The sequence below is a fragment of the Prionailurus bengalensis genome, chromosome A1 (assembly GCF_016509475.1).
Source record: "Prionailurus bengalensis isolate Pbe53 chromosome A1, Fcat_Pben_1.1_paternal_pri, whole genome shotgun sequence".
Taxonomy (NCBI): Eukaryota; Metazoa; Chordata; class Mammalia; order Carnivora; family Felidae; genus Prionailurus; species Prionailurus bengalensis.
In genome coordinates, this window is record NC_057343.1 from 164,110,006 (window position 1) to 164,132,529 (window position 22,524).

At 38.5% G+C, this 22,524-nt stretch overlaps 1 protein-coding gene across 1 annotated transcript in view; it reads right to left on the minus strand.

The window, feature by feature from the left end:
• Positions 1-6,522, minus strand: part of SLCO6A1 (solute carrier organic anion transporter family member 6A1) — a 92,043-nt gene extending 85,521 nt beyond the window's left edge. The window contains exon 1 of the mRNA XM_043594487.1: positions 5,974-6,522. Within this exon, the coding sequence (XP_043450422.1) occupies positions 5,974-6,298 (325 nt within the window). The 5' untranslated portion in view covers positions 6,299-6,522. The remainder of the gene's footprint in view (positions 1-5,973) is intronic.
• Positions 6,523-22,524: the final 16,002 nt, after the last annotated feature.

Below are 22,524 nucleotides of genomic sequence, written 5' to 3' on the forward strand. Positions count from 1 at the left end.
AGTCCTCTATAGGACATTATAATCATCTATAAGGCCAAGAATTTTGGGTTATGGAGATATGTAGTAAGATCAGTGAATTCCATGAACATGAACATCCTGATACATTTCTTCTCCTATAAAATGAGTTCCTTCATTTAAAGCAATGTGATAATAAGTGATCATGACAGTATATAAGGCATTCAATAAGTGCAATAGCCATATCAATGATGGTCAAGATGAATTATGCATCCAGCTCTTTCATAACCTCCATTCTTGATGCAGTTGCCACTATAAATATGAGCCCACTGAACAAGACATGCAGTGACTGGGGAAAGCGGCTGGCTAATTTCACAGTATGGTTATCTATCTCATTGTTGAACGCTTTCTCTGTAATGGATTTCTTTGGTGAACATCCACAAAGGAGAACTATGCCCATTTAAATAGACATAACACTTTCCCAGTTCTCCTCTAGTTACCAAATGGTGAAACCATTAGGCAATGGCAGCATGCCATTCTAGGCAATATAGATAACCAGATATACTTCTTAATGTTCTGCCCACTGGGAATATTTCCTTTTTCCTCTACTTTTTTTAGGGCCGCCCCTGAGTGGAGCTACAGTGTGACTATCTACCATAACATATTTCCACCTTCAAAAAACCATAGGTTCACTAAAGATTATGTTTCCTAATGGTGAGTAGAACAAGTGAAGAAACTTTCCTTCACTTTAGAAGAGGTAGCCCTCACATTCCAAACCAATCATTCCCTAGACACGTCACTGAACTGGCAGGGAAATTTTTGGTGTATATTATCTCCCAGGTTTGATTTTATGTTAGTCATTCTATGAAGGCTGGGATCTAATTCTAGTTATGGTTCAGGCAACAGTAAGGGGTGGTGGGGTAGATCATAAGGGCAACCAGCACTCCCTTCACTTGGGTGAGGTAAGGTTAATATTTTCGAGCAAGTAATTGATTTTTCTTCAGACATAGGAGAAATATTTGTTCCTACTGGGAAAGGAAGTTCAGGATTTGGGGGTTTATGGTCCTCAGACTCATTCAATTCCCCAAATGCCTTGATCCCAAATCTTAGGGTTCTGCTTTTCCACAATCAATGTCTTAACTCTGACAAAAGTGATCTGATAAATCTGTGAATTGAACTAACGTTGTAATTCGGGGTTGGAAATGATCAAAATATGCAGTGTGTCACTATAAGTGATGAGATTCTCATAGAACCATCAGAGAAGCTGACACATTTCCCTAATCATGCCCTAAACTTCTCATTTTCTTTCTGTAAACTTTCTAGAACAATCAGAAGCAATCAGTCAACCCTAGAATCTTTATAGTCAAAAGTTCTAGAGGTGCCTGGATGGCTCTGTTGGTTAAGTGTCCAACTCTTGATTTCAGCTCAGGTCATGATCTCACAGTTTCTAAGATCAAGCTCACCCTCTCCCCCACCCCCAGCCCCATCAGGCTCTGCACTGACAGCATGGAGCCTGCTTGAGATTCTCTCTCTCCCCCTCTCTCACTGCACCACCCTCCTGCTCTCACAGTTTTTTTTTTTTCCTGGTTCAATTACAATTCACATTGTAATTTACGGACAAATTAGTTTTATTACATTGGTGAAGCTAAAAGTTTATTTTAAAACTTTTCAAAACTTTATATTATATAACTTTTACAAAATAAAAGAATATGACTCTTGATATGCACTCACATACTTTAACTTCTTAGCCATACTTGTCTCTAATAAAATGTTATTCATATTTTTTGGAGAATATATTTTTAATATGATCTTTTGTTTAACTGTTCTCATGAAATTAGCAGCAATTCATTCAAGTTGCTTTGTATAGTTTTGTAGTACAGGGTTAACTCAGCAGGCCGTGGTTGCTCAAAAAAATGCCTGTCTTCAAAACTGGCCTTTGATTGGCTCCTGGAAAATGACTCTGAACGCTTGTAATATGCTGCCCGTTAAGAGTGCTTTATTACACCCGAGGCCTGGGGCCACACAAAACCAGTAAAAAAGTTTACATTAATAAGGTAATTTAAGGTGAACATCTGTTGTTGTATGCGTGAGGCCTTGGGCCATGCTGTACCAGTTTGATCAGATAATTTATGCTAACAATATAATTTCTGGTGAACGCATGTTTTGTTGTGTGTGTAGGAGTGGGGTAATGGAGTCTGAGTAGTTCAGGTCAGTCACACTGATGCTGTATGCTTACATGAGTAATATTTCCCAAAAACTTGGACACTAAGGCTCACATAAGCTTCCTTTTTTGACAACTCTTTGCATGTGTTATCATACATCGTTGCTGGAAAAATTAAGCATGGCCATGCAATTCCACTGGGAAAGGACACATGGAAGCTTGGGCCTGGTCTCTTATGGATTTTGTCCCATGTGTCTTTTCTCTACTGATTTTAATCTGTATCCTTTTATTGTAACCATGAGGATAAGTCATAACCATGAGGATAACATCTTTCTCTGAGTCCACATCCTTCTAGTGAATCATTCAGCCTGAATGAGGTCTTAGAGACCTCAAAAATAATTGTTACTTAATATAAAGCTCCAAAAGACTGTTCACTGTAGATGATATTTTGAGAAAACACTCTCTACAGGTGCATAACTATCTAAAGAAAACACTACTAAATAATGTTCGAAGTTCTTTTTTTTTTTGTACTGAAATATTTTAGTCAAAATACTCCATTCAGAGAATTTTTTACTAATACTTTACAAGACAAAACTCCTCAAGTAAATTGTCTCTGTGTACAATTATTTTGAATGTTTCACCCAATTTAAATGTGCAAAATCATAGTGTTTCTTAATTTCATTCCAATATATGAAAATGAATCCATGTGATTCACCAGATTAATATAATAAAGGACAAAAACCACACAAACATCAAAAAAGAGCATATAGCAAAATCCAAAACACTTTCATAATAAAAATACTCAATGAACTAGGAATAGAAAGCAACTTCATCAAACCAATAAAGCACATATGTGAAAAACCTATAGCATACTTAAAAAGTGAATCAAAGAGTTATCATAGGATACGTCAATTTCACTTCCAGGCATAAAAGCCACAGAAATGAAAATATATGTCCACACAAAAACTTGTAAGTCCTGGTTCAATTACAATTCATACTGCAACAGTTCTACATGTAAGGAGCTTGGAAGTCACCACTCTGTCCTAACAGGCAATAAACTGAACAGACTAAAAAATTAACAACTCTTCTTGGAAATGTAACAGAGGAGAAGATGCAGGACAAACTTGACAAGATTGTGCATTACACTGGCATTATAACTCATAGGCCCATACACTTAAATTCTGTATTTGATTTCCAAAAATACAAGCTCTGCAGTTCAAAGAAATGAGAACTTATTTTAGGGATGTGATGGGAGCTCTAGAATTCTCAGACCAGGACTTGAGCTGAGAGTTATCAGAAATGAGTTTGTCATTTTCCCTTCATAAGAGCACTTTTTAAGAGCACTCAAGAGTCCATCCTACACCAGAATCCTTATGGTCATTATCACTTCCACAAAGTAAAGTGTAGAGACACTTGGGCTTTTAAGATAACATACTTCAACTTGTACTTCATCCCAATCAAACACAAGTGATAGCTTGATTCATTATGATGCCATCACATACGAAAAATGACTACCTATCTTCCACTGTCAAACAGCTCAGAACTTCACTCAAGACGAAAGGAATAATAAAACCAGTCCTAAAAATCCCATCTTTATGGGTAGATCTTCTGGGACTACACCTGATACCAATTTCATAACAGCCTGGATCCAATCAGGCAGGCATGGCCTGAGTCTGGTTATAAGGAGACATCAAACATAACCAGGTTGAAGTTCAACATACAGAATGAAAGATCCATATACTTTAAGACTTGTGTGGACATAAGAAACAGGGAAAAAATGAGTAATTGCTGCAGATTAATGTCTAAAAATGTTCGTGGCAGTTGAGGCATATTGAGGCAGTTGGCGTTATCTGAGTGGCACCACCAATTCCTAATTTGATGATAGTGTTGCACTGATATTCCTGACTGAAAAGGGTGTATACTGGTTATATAGAAAAGTGTTCTCACTTCGGGAAAATTTACACTGAAGTATTTAGCAGTAATGGGGTACCATGTCTGAAAAAAGTCTGTAGGTACAGAGAAAAAGTGAAGCAACAAATGTGGTAAAACGTAAACAACTAGAAAATCTGGGTGTATGAGCCATAGGAATTCTTTGTATCACTTTGAACCCTTTCTGCATGTTTCAAATTATTTCAAAATTGTTTAAAATGTAACAATAAATAAGAAATAGATCAACTGATAAATATACATGCAGAGATATATCATTTTTATGAATGGAAAACTCAACATTATACCCAACTGAGCTAATAACCTGTATGAAGTCATTAATAAGTAGTGGAGCTAAAAACATTCACTGTAAACCAGTTGCTCAAAAACCTCCAATGGCTCTTCATTACTAGCCTAATAAGAAGATTCTATTTAGTGAGTTAATACCTGTAAAGCTTCTTACTCATCACCTAGCACATTAATAAAAAATAAGCGCCTTTTGGGGTGCCTGGGTGGCTCAGTCGGTTAAGTGTCTGACTTCAGCTCAGGTCATGATCTCACAGTTCGTGAGTTCAAGCCCCACGTTGGGCTCTGTGCTGACAGCCTTGAACCTGCTTGGGATTCTGTGTCTTCCTCTCTCTGCCACTCCCCTCCCCCCCTTGTGGTCTGTCTCTCTCTCTCTCAAAATAAACATTTAAATAAGTAAATAATAAACAAACACCTTTTAGTATCCTTTCAAAATCCTCGGTCTGGTATTTAAAGACCTTCATGTGGTGACAATCTGTCTTTTCCTTCTTTTTTTTTATTGATTTAGGCATTCAATACATATTTATTGAGTGTATTTTCTAACTTAGTCACTATAATTAAGTCCTGGGGAGACACAATGAATAAAATAAATATAATTACTCCTTTTGGTGCTTAGGTGAAACCATCATCCAAACCAACCTTGTCACTCAACATTCTAGAACAAGGCTTCTCTATATCTGAGTGTTTACTTTTCAAAAAATTCATTCATTGATTTTCTTTTACAATAAATACTCCTTAACTACATCCCAGCTATCAAAGCTGTACTCTTTTATCAAGGCACAATTCAAATGCCTCTTCCCAAGAAACTACTTTAATAAAATCAAGACAAACTGATCACTATTTATGTGTGCTTCTTGTGATTCTTATCGTATCCAGCTTTTTTATTGCACTTACTTAGACATAACATTTTAGAGTAAAAGGGGATCATTTTTGGCAAAGTTCGATGCCGTCAGTGTAAACAGGCTATGAATCTAAATAATGGGCGGGGTGACAGCTGTGGCCAAGTAAGAATGCATACCCCCCCCCCCAAAAGGCATTCAAATTCACATTCTTTGTTGAACTGTTCCCTCCAAGATAAACACCTTCCAGTTTGGGTTCTCTGATATAGATTATTTGAGGTCCCACTTCACCTCCTCAATTCACACATGAGGAAACAAACTCTAGGCGGGGAGCTGCTCGGCCAGTGCGTGTCTCAAAATTGTGAGCACAAGCAGGAACCCACCAGTGGCCACAGTTTTCAGTTTTACTTTAATCCCTCAAGTAATTCAGCCCTGAACTTCTCAGAGTTGGTGACCAAACATCAAATGGCTCAGCACTACCCTCCCTCCAGCGGCTAGCTGGAGGCCGGGCCCCTGTCACACACACTGTGTTAGGCAGACTGCGTCATCAGGTGCCTGCAGAGGTGAAGCAATGACAGGCGTACAAACCCCAAGTAATGGGCCCTTTCACCTGTTTTTAGTCCAGACGTACCTTGAAAACGTGAGAGTACAGCTGCCTCAAGCTGGTCACCACACAGAATCCTCTCCCCCACTCACAGCTTGTCCCCCGCCTCCCCCACCTCAGCAACCCTGAGGCACCCTGCCACAGCCCTCACCACAACGACCGCCACCCTCGCTCAGGCTCACCTTGAGAGGCGACCAGGATGCAGAAGAAAACCAGGAAGCACTGGATGTTGTTGAAACGCTGACAGCTGGGAATAACTATACAGCCCAAGCCACAGGGCCTTTCCAAACTTTCTTTCCCTTCTCCTGTTTTCTTCCTAAGGGCGGGCCTGGCCACAGCCTGATCGTTCCCCTGTTGTGGGAAAGCGTGGAACTTGATCAGGCTAGAGGAAACCGTCCCCAATTGCAGGGTTCTTTTCGTGGCGTTCCCGGCCTCCTCGGCCAAGGTGTCCTCAGAAATCTGGGCCGGAGAAGCCTTGGGCCCCATGTCTACTAGGGCGTCCTGCATGGCCCGACTGTGGCCTGCGGAGGCCGGGGTCTTGGTTCACAGAAGGCGGCGCCGGGCTAGAGGAGGTGTGCCCTGCGGTTTCCAGGCGCGGCCTGCTCCACCTGCTCCACCAAAACGCCGGCGGGCCCAACGTCAGGGAACTGGGGGCCACCGGAGGCACCTGCAGCCCAGGCCTCCAGAGGGAACGTTTCTCCTTGAGCAGAAGGCAAACGTCCCTGTAAGGGTGACAGTTGCCCAGAGAGAACTTCCAAGGCTGTTTCCTTCTCTGCTTCCACGTGGGGAAGGGGTGGGGGGTGGGGAGGAAGCTACTATGACTAGATTCTGATCATTGCCAGCACAAACAGGGGGCGCCAGAGTAACTCTAGTGGATTTAGTACTTTTTATTAGGAAGGAAAGAGAAATGTGCAGTGATGCGATATCAGAACGGTCCCCCAAATCCCCCCAGACTTACCTTACTGTAATGTTTTTTGAACTGGATGGTCTCACTAGAAACAGCTTGCAAAGTGTTGAAGGACCAGGAGAAATCAGAGACATGAAAAAAGACACTTCTATCATATTTGGAGAAACCAGCAAAGATCATAAAACAATATTCCAATGAATGTGCCTAAGTAAAGTGTTTTACATATAGAAATTATTGTCCTAGAAACTATGCTTAGCCAAGAACAGAAAGGATTATTATTTTCCTCCCTAAATAGTGGGATGGGACCCCGTGTCATTCACCTTCTTAGGTACAACAATTTTACTGAAAAGAAAGAATAGAGGAGAATAGTAGCAGAATGTGAAACTTGTATGTTTTTATGGTGAAAATTTGTCTTCTTATTGTCTTCCTTTTCTCAGGCACAAATATTAATTATTCAGGCCATATATATGGGGGGGGTGACTTTATAGGAAAAATGAAACTAGCTTCCCTCCAATGGATTAGACATTGTGTCATCAAAAACAATACAGATCTTCAAAAAAATTTTGTGCTGCTAGTAAGTGCTTGGGCTGGTAGACCAGGAGAAAAAAAACACTGAGAAGTGCTGGGGAGGAGGGTACCACAGACCCCGCCTCCAACCTGAGTCCTCATCTTGCCTCACTATATGCCCATCAGTAAGTGGAAATGTTATTTTGCCCTTATGAGGAGACCTACTTTGTCAAACATGTGGTCACTACATAAGTAGAAAAAATACCTTAGTCTTTCCATATTCATCATATTCAACTAGGGTTCACCCTCACATTGCTTCATGACATTAATAAGCATAAAGGAAACAACATGCCTTGGAGGGTGGAAAGCCAGGGGACTCTTATTCTCGTGCTTTAGTACCTGACTGGGCACTGCCTGAGAGCAGAGGGAAAAAGATGGCTTTGATCAAAAGAAATGATTCTAAGACTTTTGCTTCTACCCAGAATATACAGAGCCAAACAGAATGTTACCTGACTCTAATAACAATAATAACCAAGAAAACAACAACATAATAACCAAGACAATAACAACATAACAACCAAGAAAAAAAATCTGGATTATATAAAAAATTATCACTTTTTTAAACCCACTGGAGAGCTACATTTGCAAAGCAATGAGGTGAATTGCTTCCAAAGGGTAACAAACCCCTAGGAAGAAGAATGGGACACACAGACTCTTTCAGCTTTGGCAGAACACAGAAGGAGGAGGTAGCAACCATAAAAGAAAATTTAAAAACATATTGAAAATTTTAATTAACTTTTAAAGGACAAGTGAGGACTATAAGGACTAGATAATGGTTTAGAAACCCTAGGAAACTCAGAGTCAAGAGGAATCCACACCCTCTTATTAGATATTTGCCATCTGAGAGAGGAGAGTCCTCCTTTTTTTTTTAAGGTTTTAATGATTATTTATTTTTGAGAGAGAGAAAGAGACAGAGTGTGAGTGGGCGAGGGGTAGAGAGAGGGAGACACAGAATCCGAAGCAGGCTCCAGGCTCTGAGCTCTCAGTACAGAGCCTGATGCAGGGCTTGAACTAATGAACCGCAAGATTATGACCTGAGCCAAAGTTGGATGCTTAACCTCCTTAATGAGGAATGCATTTGGTAGTGATAGGCTGACAATGAGGAAGAAACAAGGACTCTTCCTGATCTTCCTACTCCAAAGTGCTGTGCTCCTGAGCCTTTTAACAAGCAAAGCAGAAGCAGCTCAGCCTCTGGAATTGAGGCAGGAAACTCTCTTGCCCCCTAATCACTTGCAAAGCGAGAGAAGCAGAGCAAAAACCATTTGCCATTGAAAGAGAGGCAGGAAAACATCCAGTTTGATGATCAACCCAAAGGTTGGCAGCAACCAGAGGGAAGGGTAGAAATACAAGCCATCTGACAAAGACAGAGTGGCAGGAACATCATCCCTTCCCAAGACCTGCCACCAAAACAAGACAAAGTCCAACCTTTGAGGCTCAGGCACTCAGGGCCTAGGACTGGGACTGGTCCAGAGGAACCTGCTTCCAGTATGAGCTTTGCATGAATAAAAAAGCAATGACACTGCACCAATATAGGTGGGTCAGGAGAGCAGAAGGAAGCCCCATCTGTGGTACAGGCATACTGGACCCCTGATGAAAGCTGAGAGTAGAGCAGTAATACTGTCAAAAGACTCTCAAGCACCCCAGGTTTCAGACAAAGCACACGAGCCTTTAATTCCCATTAGAATTTTAAGCACATGGTTCACAAAAGATAAATGGAGCAAAAACAAAACCCAAATCCAACTCTACCCCTGTCAACATTGACAAAACTAGACTAACAATCAGATAGAAGTATCATCACTTCCAGGTGTAAATAGATTGGTCTGCAATATACATTCATATACAGTGTCTGAAAATTAGTATTAAATGGTCTAGCATACATATAACTGAGGTACCTGGGAGAGACAATGAGCTGGAAGATTATTTGCAGATATAATGGTCATAGATTTTACAAAATTAATAAGAGATGTAGAACCACATAAGCAATAATCTCAGAAAATGCCAAGCAAGATAAATAAAAAAAAAAAAACACATTTAGATATATCATAGGCATAGGCTAAAAATCCAGCCTAATTAGAGAAGTTTGAAAGAAGCAAAGACAAACATAATTTATAGAGAAACAAAAGTATATTATACAATAAATACATAAATGAATAAATGGACATTTTAAAAAGTAAATAAATAAAGAAAAGAAAATTATACTATCAGAAACTATGCAAGCCAGAATATAATAAAACTATATCTTTAAAATATGAAAGAAAAATTTCCAACTAGGAATTCTTTATCCATAAAAATATCTTTCAAAAAGATGTCAGGAATTGTAAAAAAAAAAAAAATCTCAAAATGTTAGCAAGTCAAATCCAACAACATATAAAAAGAATTATATTCCATGATCAAATGGAATTTATTATAGGAATGCAAGGTTGTTTTAACATTTGAAGATCATTTAATATAACACACCAGATTCACAAAAGACAAAGTCTACCTGATCATTTTAATAGATGCAGAATAAGCATTTGAAAATATTCATCACCCTTTTGTGATAAAAACACACAAGAAATTAAGAATAGAAGGGAAGTGCCCCAAACTAATAAATGGTATCATACCTACTGCCCTTTGACTTGCTTCCAGGGTTATCTGAGTAAACCTTTATGCAAGAAACAACTGTGTGAAAGTGTAGTCATATTTTCAATACCCAATGTTGTTTAAAATACCCATGGAGAAAAAAATGATGTGGCCCTTTAGGAAAGTTAAGTCAGGAATTCACCACTGGAAGCAGCAGGTGACAGTCAAAAAAAGATAGGTCCTTTTCACTGTAACAGGGAGTATGAGCTAGAAAGTCAGGGAAACCATACCTGTATTGTTGTTTACTAACATAACTGCATGATGATAGAAAGATGAGCTCCCAGAGGAAGATTTGCTCATGTAAATTTGGATTTTTTGTGGCTGTTGTTCTGATCACAAATTTTTTTTTAAGTCCAAAGGAGTGTGAAAAAGAAATAATAAGTGGTGCCTCACTAATTTCTTCTCAGTTTTTTTTTAATGTTTATTTATTTTTGAGACAGAGAGAGACAGAGCATGAACAGGGGAGGAGCAGAGAAAGAGAGGGAGACACAGAATCTGAAGCAGGCTCCAGGCTCTGAGCTGTCAGCACAGAGCCCGACACGGGACTCAAACTCACGGACCATGAGATCGTGACCTGAGCCGAAGTTGGACGCTTAACCAACTGAGCCACCCAGGTGCCCCATTTCTTCTCAGTTTTACCAGAAAAGAGACCTTTGAAGTTTTTGAGTCTCTAAGAAACCTAGGTTATAGAGCCATACTGTAAAATAGAAATAAAATGTTAGCATATATGTAATTTAAAATTTTCTAGTCCCACTGCAAAAAAGATAAACAGGCAAAATTAATTTGAGTAATATATTTTATTTAACCTAATATGTCCTAAATATTATTTCAACATATAATTAATATTTTTGAAATAATTAATTATTAATGAAATATTTTATATATATATTTTTTATTTCCACTAAGTCTTCAGTTTGTATTTTATACCTACAGGACACCTCAGTTTGGACTGGCCACATTTTAAATGCTCAAGAGCCATATAGAGCTGGTGGTTACCCTGATGGGGAGTGTGATTATAGAGGTTCCTTTTCTATTCTAAAAAGTTAAGTTTATAAGTTTGGGGGGGGGCAAGATTTATTTAAATCACAGAATTAATAGCAATTCCTTTATCATATTTTATAATAAGTTGATGTTTTTCCATTTGTATAATTGGTTTTTTCGCCGGCTAAATGATTTAGTTGTGTCTTTTTTAATAGTAGCATTTATTCAAGGGAAAAAATGTCTAATCACAGGCTTTTGTTATATAATAGAGGGCAGTGCCATCCAGCTGCAAGGATTGTAGCCTAAGTATTTAATAAGAAATAACAGACCTCTATTTGCCTTGCACATTTTAACCTTACTAGACATCACATTTAACAATCCATGTTGGCTATCTTTATATGATGGTACAGTTTTTGTATAGAATCCTATTGTATGAATTTACTATAATGTAACCACTCCCATATTGATGGTATGGCTTGTTTACAATTTTTGTTTTCATAATACTAAAATGGACATCTTCATATGTATTTTCCTGAAAGATTTTATCACGAATTTAAAACTACTTTTCAGAGGCTCCTGGGTGGCTCAGTCGTTTAAGTGTTGGACTTTGGCTCAGGTCATAATCTCACAGCTTGTGAGTTCTAGCACCGCATGGGGCTCTGTGCTCACAGCTCAGAGCCTAGAGCCTGATTCGGATTCTGTGTTTCCCTCTCTCTCCGCTCCTCCCCAAGTTGTGCCCTGTCTCTCTCTCAAAAAATAAAATAAGCATTAAAAAATTTTTCTAAACAACTTTTCATAGAAAATGTAAATAAAGTTGTAAAACGTACCCCAATTTTGGAAATATTAAATGTAGAAAAAACAAAAAACTGTCTTTGAATCTGTAAACATGGATATTAAAATAATTTTGCATATTTTCTACAAGTTAACAAATGACTGTTGCATTAAATTTCAATATAGGCTTTGAAATATAGCTACCAACTAAATCAGTCTCTGAGAAATTAAGCAATTCAAGAGCTTAAGATATTTCAAGAGACCAGTTTGAATTAAACAATGTATGTTTATGAGGTGCTGTTAAATATCCTCCATATAGTATCTATTTCAGCTAAAACCTCTAAACATGTATGTAGGAAGAACAACTCACTAAAGTAACCTAGGGAGGCTATTTTATATAGCTCTTTTCGGCAAATGAGTCAATAAAACAGAAAAATGACATGATGTTACAAATTACTGTAATGTAGTTTATTTACCAAGGAATGACCTCACTATTAAGAAGAGGTATAGAACTATCTGTGCGGTTAGTAAATGGCCTTGGATTGCTTAGCTGCCGAGGTGTATGGTTCTTGATTCTTCACTGATAGAGTGTAGTTATTTTTTGCAACAGTTTCTACGATGTTGCCTCCCATAACTATGTAGTCAAATTTGCTACATATTCTATATGAACTATAAGATCTACAGGTTGTAGGCTGAAAGTGACTGCAAAGTATTGTTAAAAACATTAAGTAAATTGGTGCTCTCAGCAATTACAGGTATTTTGCTTTATTTATTTTGTATTGGCTTCCCATGAGTTGCTTATGTTTACTGAGAATAAAAGTCTAACTGCTGGATAAATGAAATGCTAAGTAATTTTTAAACTCATAGGAAAACAAACGTGGCAACCATGAAGGAAGAATCATGTATGGAGAATTCAACCTAGACTTTGGGTCCACCTCTTCTTGGTTATTATGTGATTTGGGGGAATTCTTTTAAATATTCTTACCTTTAATTCTTCATTTATAAAATTAAAATAATGGCAACTCATTTGAAAAATTATTGTGAGGGCCTGAAGTAATATGCTAAGAGTGTCTCACACAGTTCCTGGCATACAGTAGATACTTAAACAAAGATAATTATTTATAAAATTATTTCAAGCATAAACTTTTATATTAAAAAGTACCTATTATGTGTAGCCCTCTACTACCTACTAAGTGAGACCCTCCGTCAATGGATAGAAGTTGACTTTACTGAGGGGCTTTTCATCCTTAATTAACTGATAGAATGTGACAAAGTAATGGTTTGCAAGAAACATAATAGCCAAAATCAATGTTTACTGTGAGGTACATTAGAGATAAGACATGTAGAAATAAAGTTAAAAGCTATAACAAAGAGTTTTAAGGCTTCCTGAAGCAGCTTTACAGACAACAAATGACTCTGAAAGGGAATAAGCTGGAAAGAAAAGGAAGAAGAAGAAGAAGAAGAAGAAGAAGAAGAAGAAGAAGAAGAAGAAGAAGAAGAAGAAGAAGAAGAAGAAAGTGGAGGAGAAGGAGAAGGAGAAGGAGAAGGAGAAGAAAAGAAGAAGAAGAAGAAGAAGAAGAAGAAGAAGAAGAAGAAGAAGAAGAAGAAGAAGAAGGAGAAGGAGGAGGAGGATAATGAGTAGATTCCCAGGTATGACTCCCTGACTGACATCTCTGTGGAAATAGGGGACATTCAGAAGTATCTGGGAGAGCTGGGGTTCTGCAGTTAAGAATTTGTGATGTTGAAATAAACATAAAGTAATTTTTACTCATTAGCTAGGGAAGCCTAGGAATTCAGTTGCAAAATGGTTGAGTAGATTGAAGTTGGAGACAGTAGAAGATTATCCAGGAGGTCAATAGGTGAAGTAATATGCAGCTGAATAAGACACATAAAAAAGAAGAGCATTGGAAATTCTTTCCTGTTATCGATTATACATTTTAATAAATAATTTCAGATGTAAAGCCATTCAAAATGATTGCTAGATTACATGTTAAAATTTTGAAAACAAGTAAGACACTAAAAAGTGAAGAGAAATTATTCTGACGCTTGTTAACATGAAAAGGATGACTCTATTCAAGACTCTGCAATAAGGGTGAGAAATTGTGCTCGACTCCCAATACAGCAAAGCAAGTGGGGATTTGTAGCTAAAGAGTAGGCTGAGGGCGTCAGTAGATAGAAAATTACTAAGAGGAGACATCAAGCCCAAGAGGATTCTTGCTAACAGGACTCTTGCTAAGAGCAGGCCAAAGACCCCTATATCAAAGACGGGGACAAGGAATTTGATCAGATAACAAGGGTGATCAGATATCAAGGGTAGGGGGATGATGTCTTAGCAGGATTCTTTGCTAAAACTGATTTTGAAAAGAAGGCCTAGGGGAGTGTATCTAAAATTTGGTCAAGGAGAAGGTCTGTCAGGATATTTGATGCTTTGCTTCTGCACTGTGGCTGACGTTCGACTTACATTACCTAAAATAAATCTACTTTAATATTATAGGCCATTTTGAAGATAATCCCCCAATAAGCTTGAAAATAGCATGTTTCATTGATGTATTAAAGGTCACAACCAAAGGAGGGAGTCAGGGAAGGGTACCGAGAGGGTTTGGTGCTAGACTTAGTCACAGGTAGGTCTTGGCAAAGATTGGTCAGAATTTGCAAGTTAGACCGGTCTCTGTACAGTCAATGATTGTATTTTCAGAACTCATCAGACTGTGGGGAGTTACTGTTGAATCAGTTTTGTCTTAGAACATATGGGTCCAAAGGAATTGCTGTTGAAAGATTTTGACTTTAGGAGGCCAATATAGAAAGTCTGTAATCACAATTTGGATGATAGTTTATATAATTTGCCAGTGTATTTTGCTTGTTATGGTTTCTGTCTGAATTCCTAATTCCCCTCTGCCACAACTTAATGATGGGCCCCTGTTTCCTTCACGTCTACTTTATCAGATACATGGTTTTAAAAGATTTAATTTGCTGCCATCTAGTGGTCATATACTTTCATTTTTATATTAAATCCAAAAGCAATGGATTGAGACATTTAAAATAGAGTTCACGTGCTGCTACATTTGTTACTTACATTTTCTTTCAGGAAAATATTTTTAGTTATTGTCACCTACAGAAGTACTTCATTTTCTTAATCATACTTCCAGTACTCTGCGAGTCGTAGTTACTGACTACACTGGGTGTGATAGTTTATTTTTGCTTATACTGTGCTAACTTTTATAATAGAGCTTACAATACTTACAAAACAAGTTTCAACAAAGAAGTTTTAAATAAAAATTTTAGGGGCGCCTGGGTGGCGCAGTCAGTTAAGCGTCTGACTTCAGCCAGGTCACGATCTCGCGGTCCGTGAGTTCAACCCCCTCGTCGGGCTCTGGGCTGATGGCTCGGAGCCTGGAGCCTGTTTCCGATTCTGTGTCTCCCTCTCTCTCTCTCTGCCCCTCCCCCGTTCATGCTCTGTCTCTCTCTGTCCCAAAAATACATAAACGTTGAATAAATAAATAAATAAATAAATAAATAAATAAATAAATAAAAATTTTAAGCTTTGAATCGGGTTTTAAAATTCTCTTAATTAGGAATCCGGAATGCCTGATTTGCAAATTCTTGAGGCAGGGGTTGATTACATACAAATTGATAACCTGTGGGGTTAAACTGGGCCACAGTTAGGTTTTAACAGATTGATTGACATTTTATGTAGGCTGTAGTTTGACTCAGGGGAACAGCTATTATCCTTCTCTCATCTCTGCAGGGAGAGAGGCCTTCTCCTAAACTACCCAGAAAGGAGCGGTGGGGATAATTTCTGGTCACCCCCTCTACCTCATTATTTGCATATATCCCAGAAAGAAGGATTGATTTGTCCAACTGATGAGAGTGGGTCAGGATTGAGCATGCAGGAGCTGGGCCTGCAAGCTATCTGTCCTCTTTACCTGTGGCAACGTGGTACTGGGTACGTTGGATTCGTGGGAGGAAAAGTACGTTTCTGCAAGTCCCAGCTGTGCTCTTTCATCTAGCTTTTGCAGGAGTACAGCTGATACTTTGCTCTCACCTCACTTCTGTATCTACTTTTTTTAAAAATTTTTTTCAACGTTTTTTATTTATTTTTGGGACAGAGAGAGACAGAGCATGAACGGGGGAGGGGCAGAGAGAGAGAGAGGGAGACACAGAATCGGAAACAGGCTCCAGGCTCTGAGCCATCAGCCCAGAGCCTGACGCGGGGCTCGAACTCACGGACCGCGAGATCGGGACCTGGCTGAAGTCGGACGCTTAACTGACTGCGCCACCCAGGCGCCCCTGTATCTACTTTTTTAATGTATTCAGAACTCAAAGGCAAAAAGAGAGTATAATTAGTATCACCACGAAACCCAGTATTTTGCATGTGTATGTGTGAAACAGGACAGCAAGTGAACTAGAGGAAGTAAAATAAACAGTGAAAGGTCTCTTTTTTGTGGGATTTAGGGGTGCATCATAAACAGAGAAAGAAGACCTTTGGGAGGCCAAGCAAAAGAGAGAGATACTAAAAAAGTATTGAAGTTAATGCTGGAGCTGAGAGAGTGACTGTTTAGCTCAACCAAGTTGACTATCTTCAAAGAGGGGTAGTTTCAAGACATTCAGAGGAGGACAGCCCTTTGTATTCTTAGAAAGTTTTGACCTGATTCAAGGTCCTGAGGGATATGATAAAAGCACTTTTCTTTACATCCCTAGTAATCAAAGAAAAAATTTAAATGGCCAATGAAATTGAAAACTGGAAGAAAAGGGAATTTACCTTTTATTGATCTATCGTGCGTCCCAGTAAATAATGCAGGTATGCTCAGCACACCTCTTAATCCCCTTCTCCCCATTTCTGCTGTCCTTTTCTCCTCTCAAAGGGGCTGGCCATGCAGGCTGCAGTTCCCAGGCTTTGTAATCAACTGCTCCCTGTTAGATTTGGCAGTGGGAAGCTAGAAAGAAGGAAGAAACCAGGGTGCTTCTCTCCCCTCTTTCTGCCCGTAGCAGTTTCTCTGCCAACAGCTGAATCTTCCCCATGGATCCTATTTCTGCTATTCAGCACCAGCCAGTGAGCTTCACGGATACTGCCTTCTGTTTCTCTATCCCTCCAGCAGGAGGAATGGAGCAGCTTCCTGCTCTTGCTAATTTCTGGAATGCCTCACCGTCCCCTACATGATTTTTCCGTTTTTCTGTTACCTATTTAACCAATTCCAGGTAATACCTTCTTTAAAAAACAAAAACAACACATGGAGTTGTCTCTGGCTTCTGCTTTACTCTTAGGACCCTGACAATATATGCAATAAACACATATACTTATATGTGTACATCTAGTTTTATTCTGATTCTGATTCCATCTCCAACTCTTTCTTAGAAAAGCATCTTTGGCAAGACTGAGGAAAGCAACACAGACTTTTTTAGGATCATTATGTAGCATAATTAAGCTTTAAGAAGAGGTCCGTATCCACCTTTAAGAAGAGGTTCTGAAGAACCTGCTTCACCCTGGACCCTACCATAACATCACTGATGGAATCCTCTAAGAGTGGAAACTTGCAGGTGAGGAGAAGGATAAAGGCCTGCAGGGACTGGCAGTGGGGATGAAGGAGAGATAGGAATACCTAGTCTCTTATTTATAGCCTCATGTTCATTATCTCCCCAGCCCTGGGAGAGAGCGATGTAAGACACCCAGACTTGTACCAGGTTCGCTCCCTCCATGAATTTCTAGGATGTTTCTGAGGACTATTAGCACATTCCAGCAAATCTCTAACATCAAAACATGATTTTCAACAAGATGAAAATATCACTCACCCAAAAAAAGTCAGCAGTATCAAATATTTATTTACCTCATTAATGAGGGAACTGGCAAGATGGTGAGTCTGGTTCAAAAAATAGTTGCAAAAATCAAAGTATTTATAGTGGCTTAAAGAAAGGATAGTAGAATAAGAATACTAATTAAAATACAAAAGTAGTTAATATTCTGCAGGATGCTCAAACTCTGACCTCTGGGGTTCATCTCTTTTTATAGGACATAAATCGTTTCATCTCTTGAACAAAATTCACTTGTATTGCTATCAGAAAATAATCATGTGCATCTGCTTCTACAAGTGAATGACAACCCTTACAGAGATATAAGATATCATAATCATTACTAAAATAGCAAGTCAACCAAAAGAACTCACTTTAGGGAACCGGATAATATTTCTGTGAACTTCAATACTTAGCATAACACTGAAAGGAGGCCCAGTAATCTCTTTGCCTATTTTTAAGATTTCGATACCTTTTCTTAACATTTGCTTGAAAGCTAAACTACTTCCTGATTCAACAGGACATGGCTCATCTCTTCTGAAGGTTGCCACTAACTGACCTGAAGTCACCTTTCCCCAGGCTGCTATTCTGCTCTCCCAACAAGTTAACCTCCATTGTTGAGTCAGTGACCAAGCATCCAGTTTCGCTCAGTGACCAACCATCCAGTTTCATCTGAGTCTAAAAGATTTCCAGGGACATGGGACCTTTAGAACTAGAACCAGAAAATTCTGGGCAAACCAGGACAAATTGGTCATCCTAGCAAAAGAAGAAAGAAGAAAAAAAAAAGAAAGAAAGAAAGAAAGAAAGAAAGAAAGAAAGAAAGAAAGAAAGAAAGAAAAAGAGAGAAAGAAAGAAAGAAACCCTCAAAACTGGACATTACATAAAACCACCCCAAGAATCCCCTGGCCAAACCATTCCAACATAACTGCTTGTGAACATCTCTACCCTTAGGTCCCAGTATCCCACCATGTTATATGGAGCTCCTACACATACTAGTGTTCTTCAGCATGACTGTCCTGCTCAGAATTCAGGACCAGGACTCCCTCAAGGACTCCAGAAAATGTGAAAGTGGAGAGTTTTTCATTCTGAAAGGAAACAAACTTCAGAGGTATGGATCCATTTCTTAGTAGGAAAAGTTTTTATTTATAATGCAGAGTAATTTCACTCCTCACTATACTATATCCCTTCATTTCAGAATGGAATATTGGCTTACCATAGGAAAATTCCCACTAAACTCATTAGGTTTTTTCCCTAAAACTAAAGAAATAGCTGATTTCAAAGGTAAATTCAAGCCTCCCCATTTATAGAAGCAAAACTGCTTGCAAATTTAAAATTGTAGGATTTTCCTTTCTCATAATATGTAGTATTTTATATTTTTCAACAATTTTTGCAATAATATATCCCATTCAACAAACTCTATCAGTGTGAAATTGGCAGCTCTCTACCAGGAAGTGGGATCGATGTCTTCCCCTTGATTATGAGTGGGCTTATGAGTACAGCCAGAGTAATGCCTTCTGCCTTCTGAGGCTAGGTCATAAAGTAGTTTGATATGTATCATCCCCAACACAAAAACAAAATCAAACAACAAATATACATATATACCATATATATATATATATATATATACACAAAATAATTTTTAAGCTTATTTACTTATTTTGAGAAATAATGGGGGAGGAGAAAGGGCAGATAGAGAGGTAGATGGAGAATCCCAAGTAGGCTCTGCACTGTCAGCACAGAGCCTGACATGGGGTTCATATTCATGAACCATGAGATTGTGACCTGAGTTGAAGTCTGATGCTTGACCAACCGAGCCACCCAGGTGCCCCATATTCAAAATAATTTTTAAATGGTGACCAGAGACACATAACATGCTAAGAAGCCTGTTCACACACAGAGGTAGAAAGGAATGGTAGAATCCTCTGTTCTTATCATCCTTAATTATTCTCATGATCTATCAGCTAAGAATTCAAGCAAGTCCTCCTTGAATTTCGTTGAAAGTAGAGAATTAGAAATCACCAAACCTGCAAAAAAAAAAAAACTCACATAATTTTACTCATTGGTGTTATTCACCATCTCAACACCAACAACCCTATTTCAGATAGTCACTTTACTTGGCCCCGGAGAATTTCTACATTAAGTGTAAGCAGCAGAGTTAAGCGTATTCATGGGTAAGAGGTGGGAAAGAGCAGGTGTGAAGAGAGAGAGGCAAAGAGGCGTGACGTCTCTGGAATAATCCCTCCTCCAGCCACAAGTTCTCAGGTAGAATGCATGTGGAGTTCAGGATCTAGAAAGGGATTCCCTTAAAGTTGTCCCAACTCTTTAAAGTGTTCATGTACCAGGTGGAGGCCACCATACTAACTCATTTTATCCTTAGCACAACACCATGAAGTAGCTGCTCTTATTAACCCATCTTGTACAGGTGAATATTTGGACAAAGACATGTAATGTAATATTACTTGTCCAATGTTACAAACTTACCGACCGGCACAACCAGAATTCATATCCAAGTTGTCTCTAAAGCCCACATTCTTAGGCACTATCCTGTATATCTCTCATACATACTGTAAATTCAAATAAAAAACATACACACACCATTTTGTTCTGAAGTCCCACAGCAGAAAAAACAATAAGGAAGGAAAAATACATGTTAAATGAGAAAAAAGGAAATTACTTATGATCTCAAAGATTATTTGATCTAAATGTCTACTACCATGTACTTTATTTATTTAATTCCTAGAAACTTATAACCAATAGAAGAATTATGTGATTTGTTTTAATTTTCTGTTTATCTAGCATTACCACTTGGTAATAATTTTTAGATCCTACAGTTTATCTGCTTGCTAAAATCTTCCTGGCAGGAAGAAGCAGTCAGGAAGGAAAACATAAACATAAATCAGCATTTCTCTTTTCCAGGTCTTGCTCTAAAATCTCATTTGTCCTACTATCTCAAGAGCAGACATTTTAAAAAGTTGCAATTAGTGTCTTTGGGAGATATGAATCTCTGAATCAATGTTATTGCAGATCTTGGAAGGTTTTTTTTTTTCTCTTTTTCACACAGCTCTTTGCCATTTATTTCCCTCAAGTAAGGAATAACCATTTTACTTACATTTCATCAGCTCTAATTTGTTACTTTTTCTTAACAACCTCCCAACAAAATTTTTTTATCAGCTACTCCAGAAAGAATCCATTTAAAGTGTCAATAATCCCTAGACTAGAATATTTGAGTAGTTAATTAAACTAAGTTCCCATTGAGAGTATTTTTTTTCTGCATGACAGTAAAAGACAAGCTGGCTTTTGGAATTGTGGTCTTTAGCTTCAAGCTTCCATTAATTTCTGAATCTGTGTTTTGATTCATGAATTTTTAAGAGGGTGTTGATAGAAAGAAACCAGAATCTTGCCTGATACCATGCCATACATCTAGAGTATTTCCATAGCAAAACGGCACCTCTGGGGAAATCTTACTGCAAGTAATATTAACCTTGAGCTTCAGGAAACTCCATTGTCTATAGTCTAGAGGATAGTAGATTTAGCCACAGTCAACTGTATTTCGATAGTAATTCAACATGCTATTGCAAAATTTTGTTAGTAACCAGTTCTCGGTTAGAGTTCCAGTAAAGACCCACTTGTTTGAAATAATGGGGGAAAAATGTACAGCAATAGTGTGATCCACAAAGCAGGAGGTATTTCTTGTACATTCTGCCTGTTCTTGTCATGGTGTTTCAGGCCATGCCCATGCTTGGATAGAGGGAGGGAGAGAGGGAAGGTGGAAAAGAGAAACATTCTGAGCCTGAAGTGGGGAAATGTTGTTAAAAGTTTAGTGCGTTACATATAGAAAGAATCACACTCCTTATTTCAGATTTGAGATGCTGTTAGGCTCTAACGTGTCTAATAGGGCAATAAATTTCTTTGACTACAGACAATGTAAATAGAAACTTCTATTTATTGAATTTCTTTTGTTTTGTCCTAGATTGTTACAGCATTAATCTTGTCAGTCAAAATTCCTGCCCTGCCAATGTAAATATTTAACATGTCTGAATCTCAATTTCCCTATCTGTAAAATGTGGAGAACAATGCCTAATTCTGTACTGGGTATGAATTAAAATTAAGTGTGTTAAAACCTACTACAGTGCAAACATACTGTAGGTACTCGGCAAATGATGAAAATGATCGTCATTATTAGGATCAATGTGAAATTCATAGGGAAAGCACCTCATGCAATATATAACACAAAAAGTTGGAACTCAGTATACATAAGGTGCCATTATTCCAGAGGCAGATAAGTTCTTGTTCAAGTTATTTAAATTGGACGTGTAGCCTACATCACACATGAACCCATGTGTAGGTCATCATTGTTCTTTTATGACAGGAAAAAAAGTAGTTCCACTCTCCCTCCTTGTCAATTCTCTACGATGTGTATTCTTGTTCATGCGCAGATCACCAGAACCAGGCTACATCTCTCACTACAAAGATAGAAATGATGGTATGATTAAGGCAAGGTTTAGTTAGTCCAGGAAATAAAAGCCAGGAAAGGAAGGTGATGGGCAGAACTGTGACAAACTGAGTTTTATAAGAGCTGAGAGCAAAGGAAAATTTATTGGGAGTTCAGGAGAGGCCTATCACTGATATTAAGAGTTCAGGTCTGAAGAACTGCTTAAGCCCTAAAATCCTAGCATTAAAAGTTCCATTTGAAATAGTGATTTTCCAATCTGGCTATTGGGTTCTAGGTACAGGCTCTGCTGAATTTGGGGAATTCACCCTGAGTTACAACTGTAACTCAGAGAGGATTGAAATGAGCTCAGGTTGGAGAAGGACTTTAAGATTCCCACCATGTGTCAGTGCTCATTAGGATCAGGTCATCCAAAAGTCTGTGTGGATTTTAGTCAGTTTTTTAGGACTGGTGTAACAAAGGACCACAAACTGGGTGTCTTAAGCAACAGAGAGTTATTGTCTCACAGTTCTGGAGACTACAAACCCAAGATCAACATACCAGCAGACTTGGTTGCTTCTAAAGATTGTGGCAAAGAATCTATCCCATCACTCCCTGCTAGCTTCTGATGGGTTGCTGGTAATCTTTGGCCTTTTGTGGCTTGTAGATGCC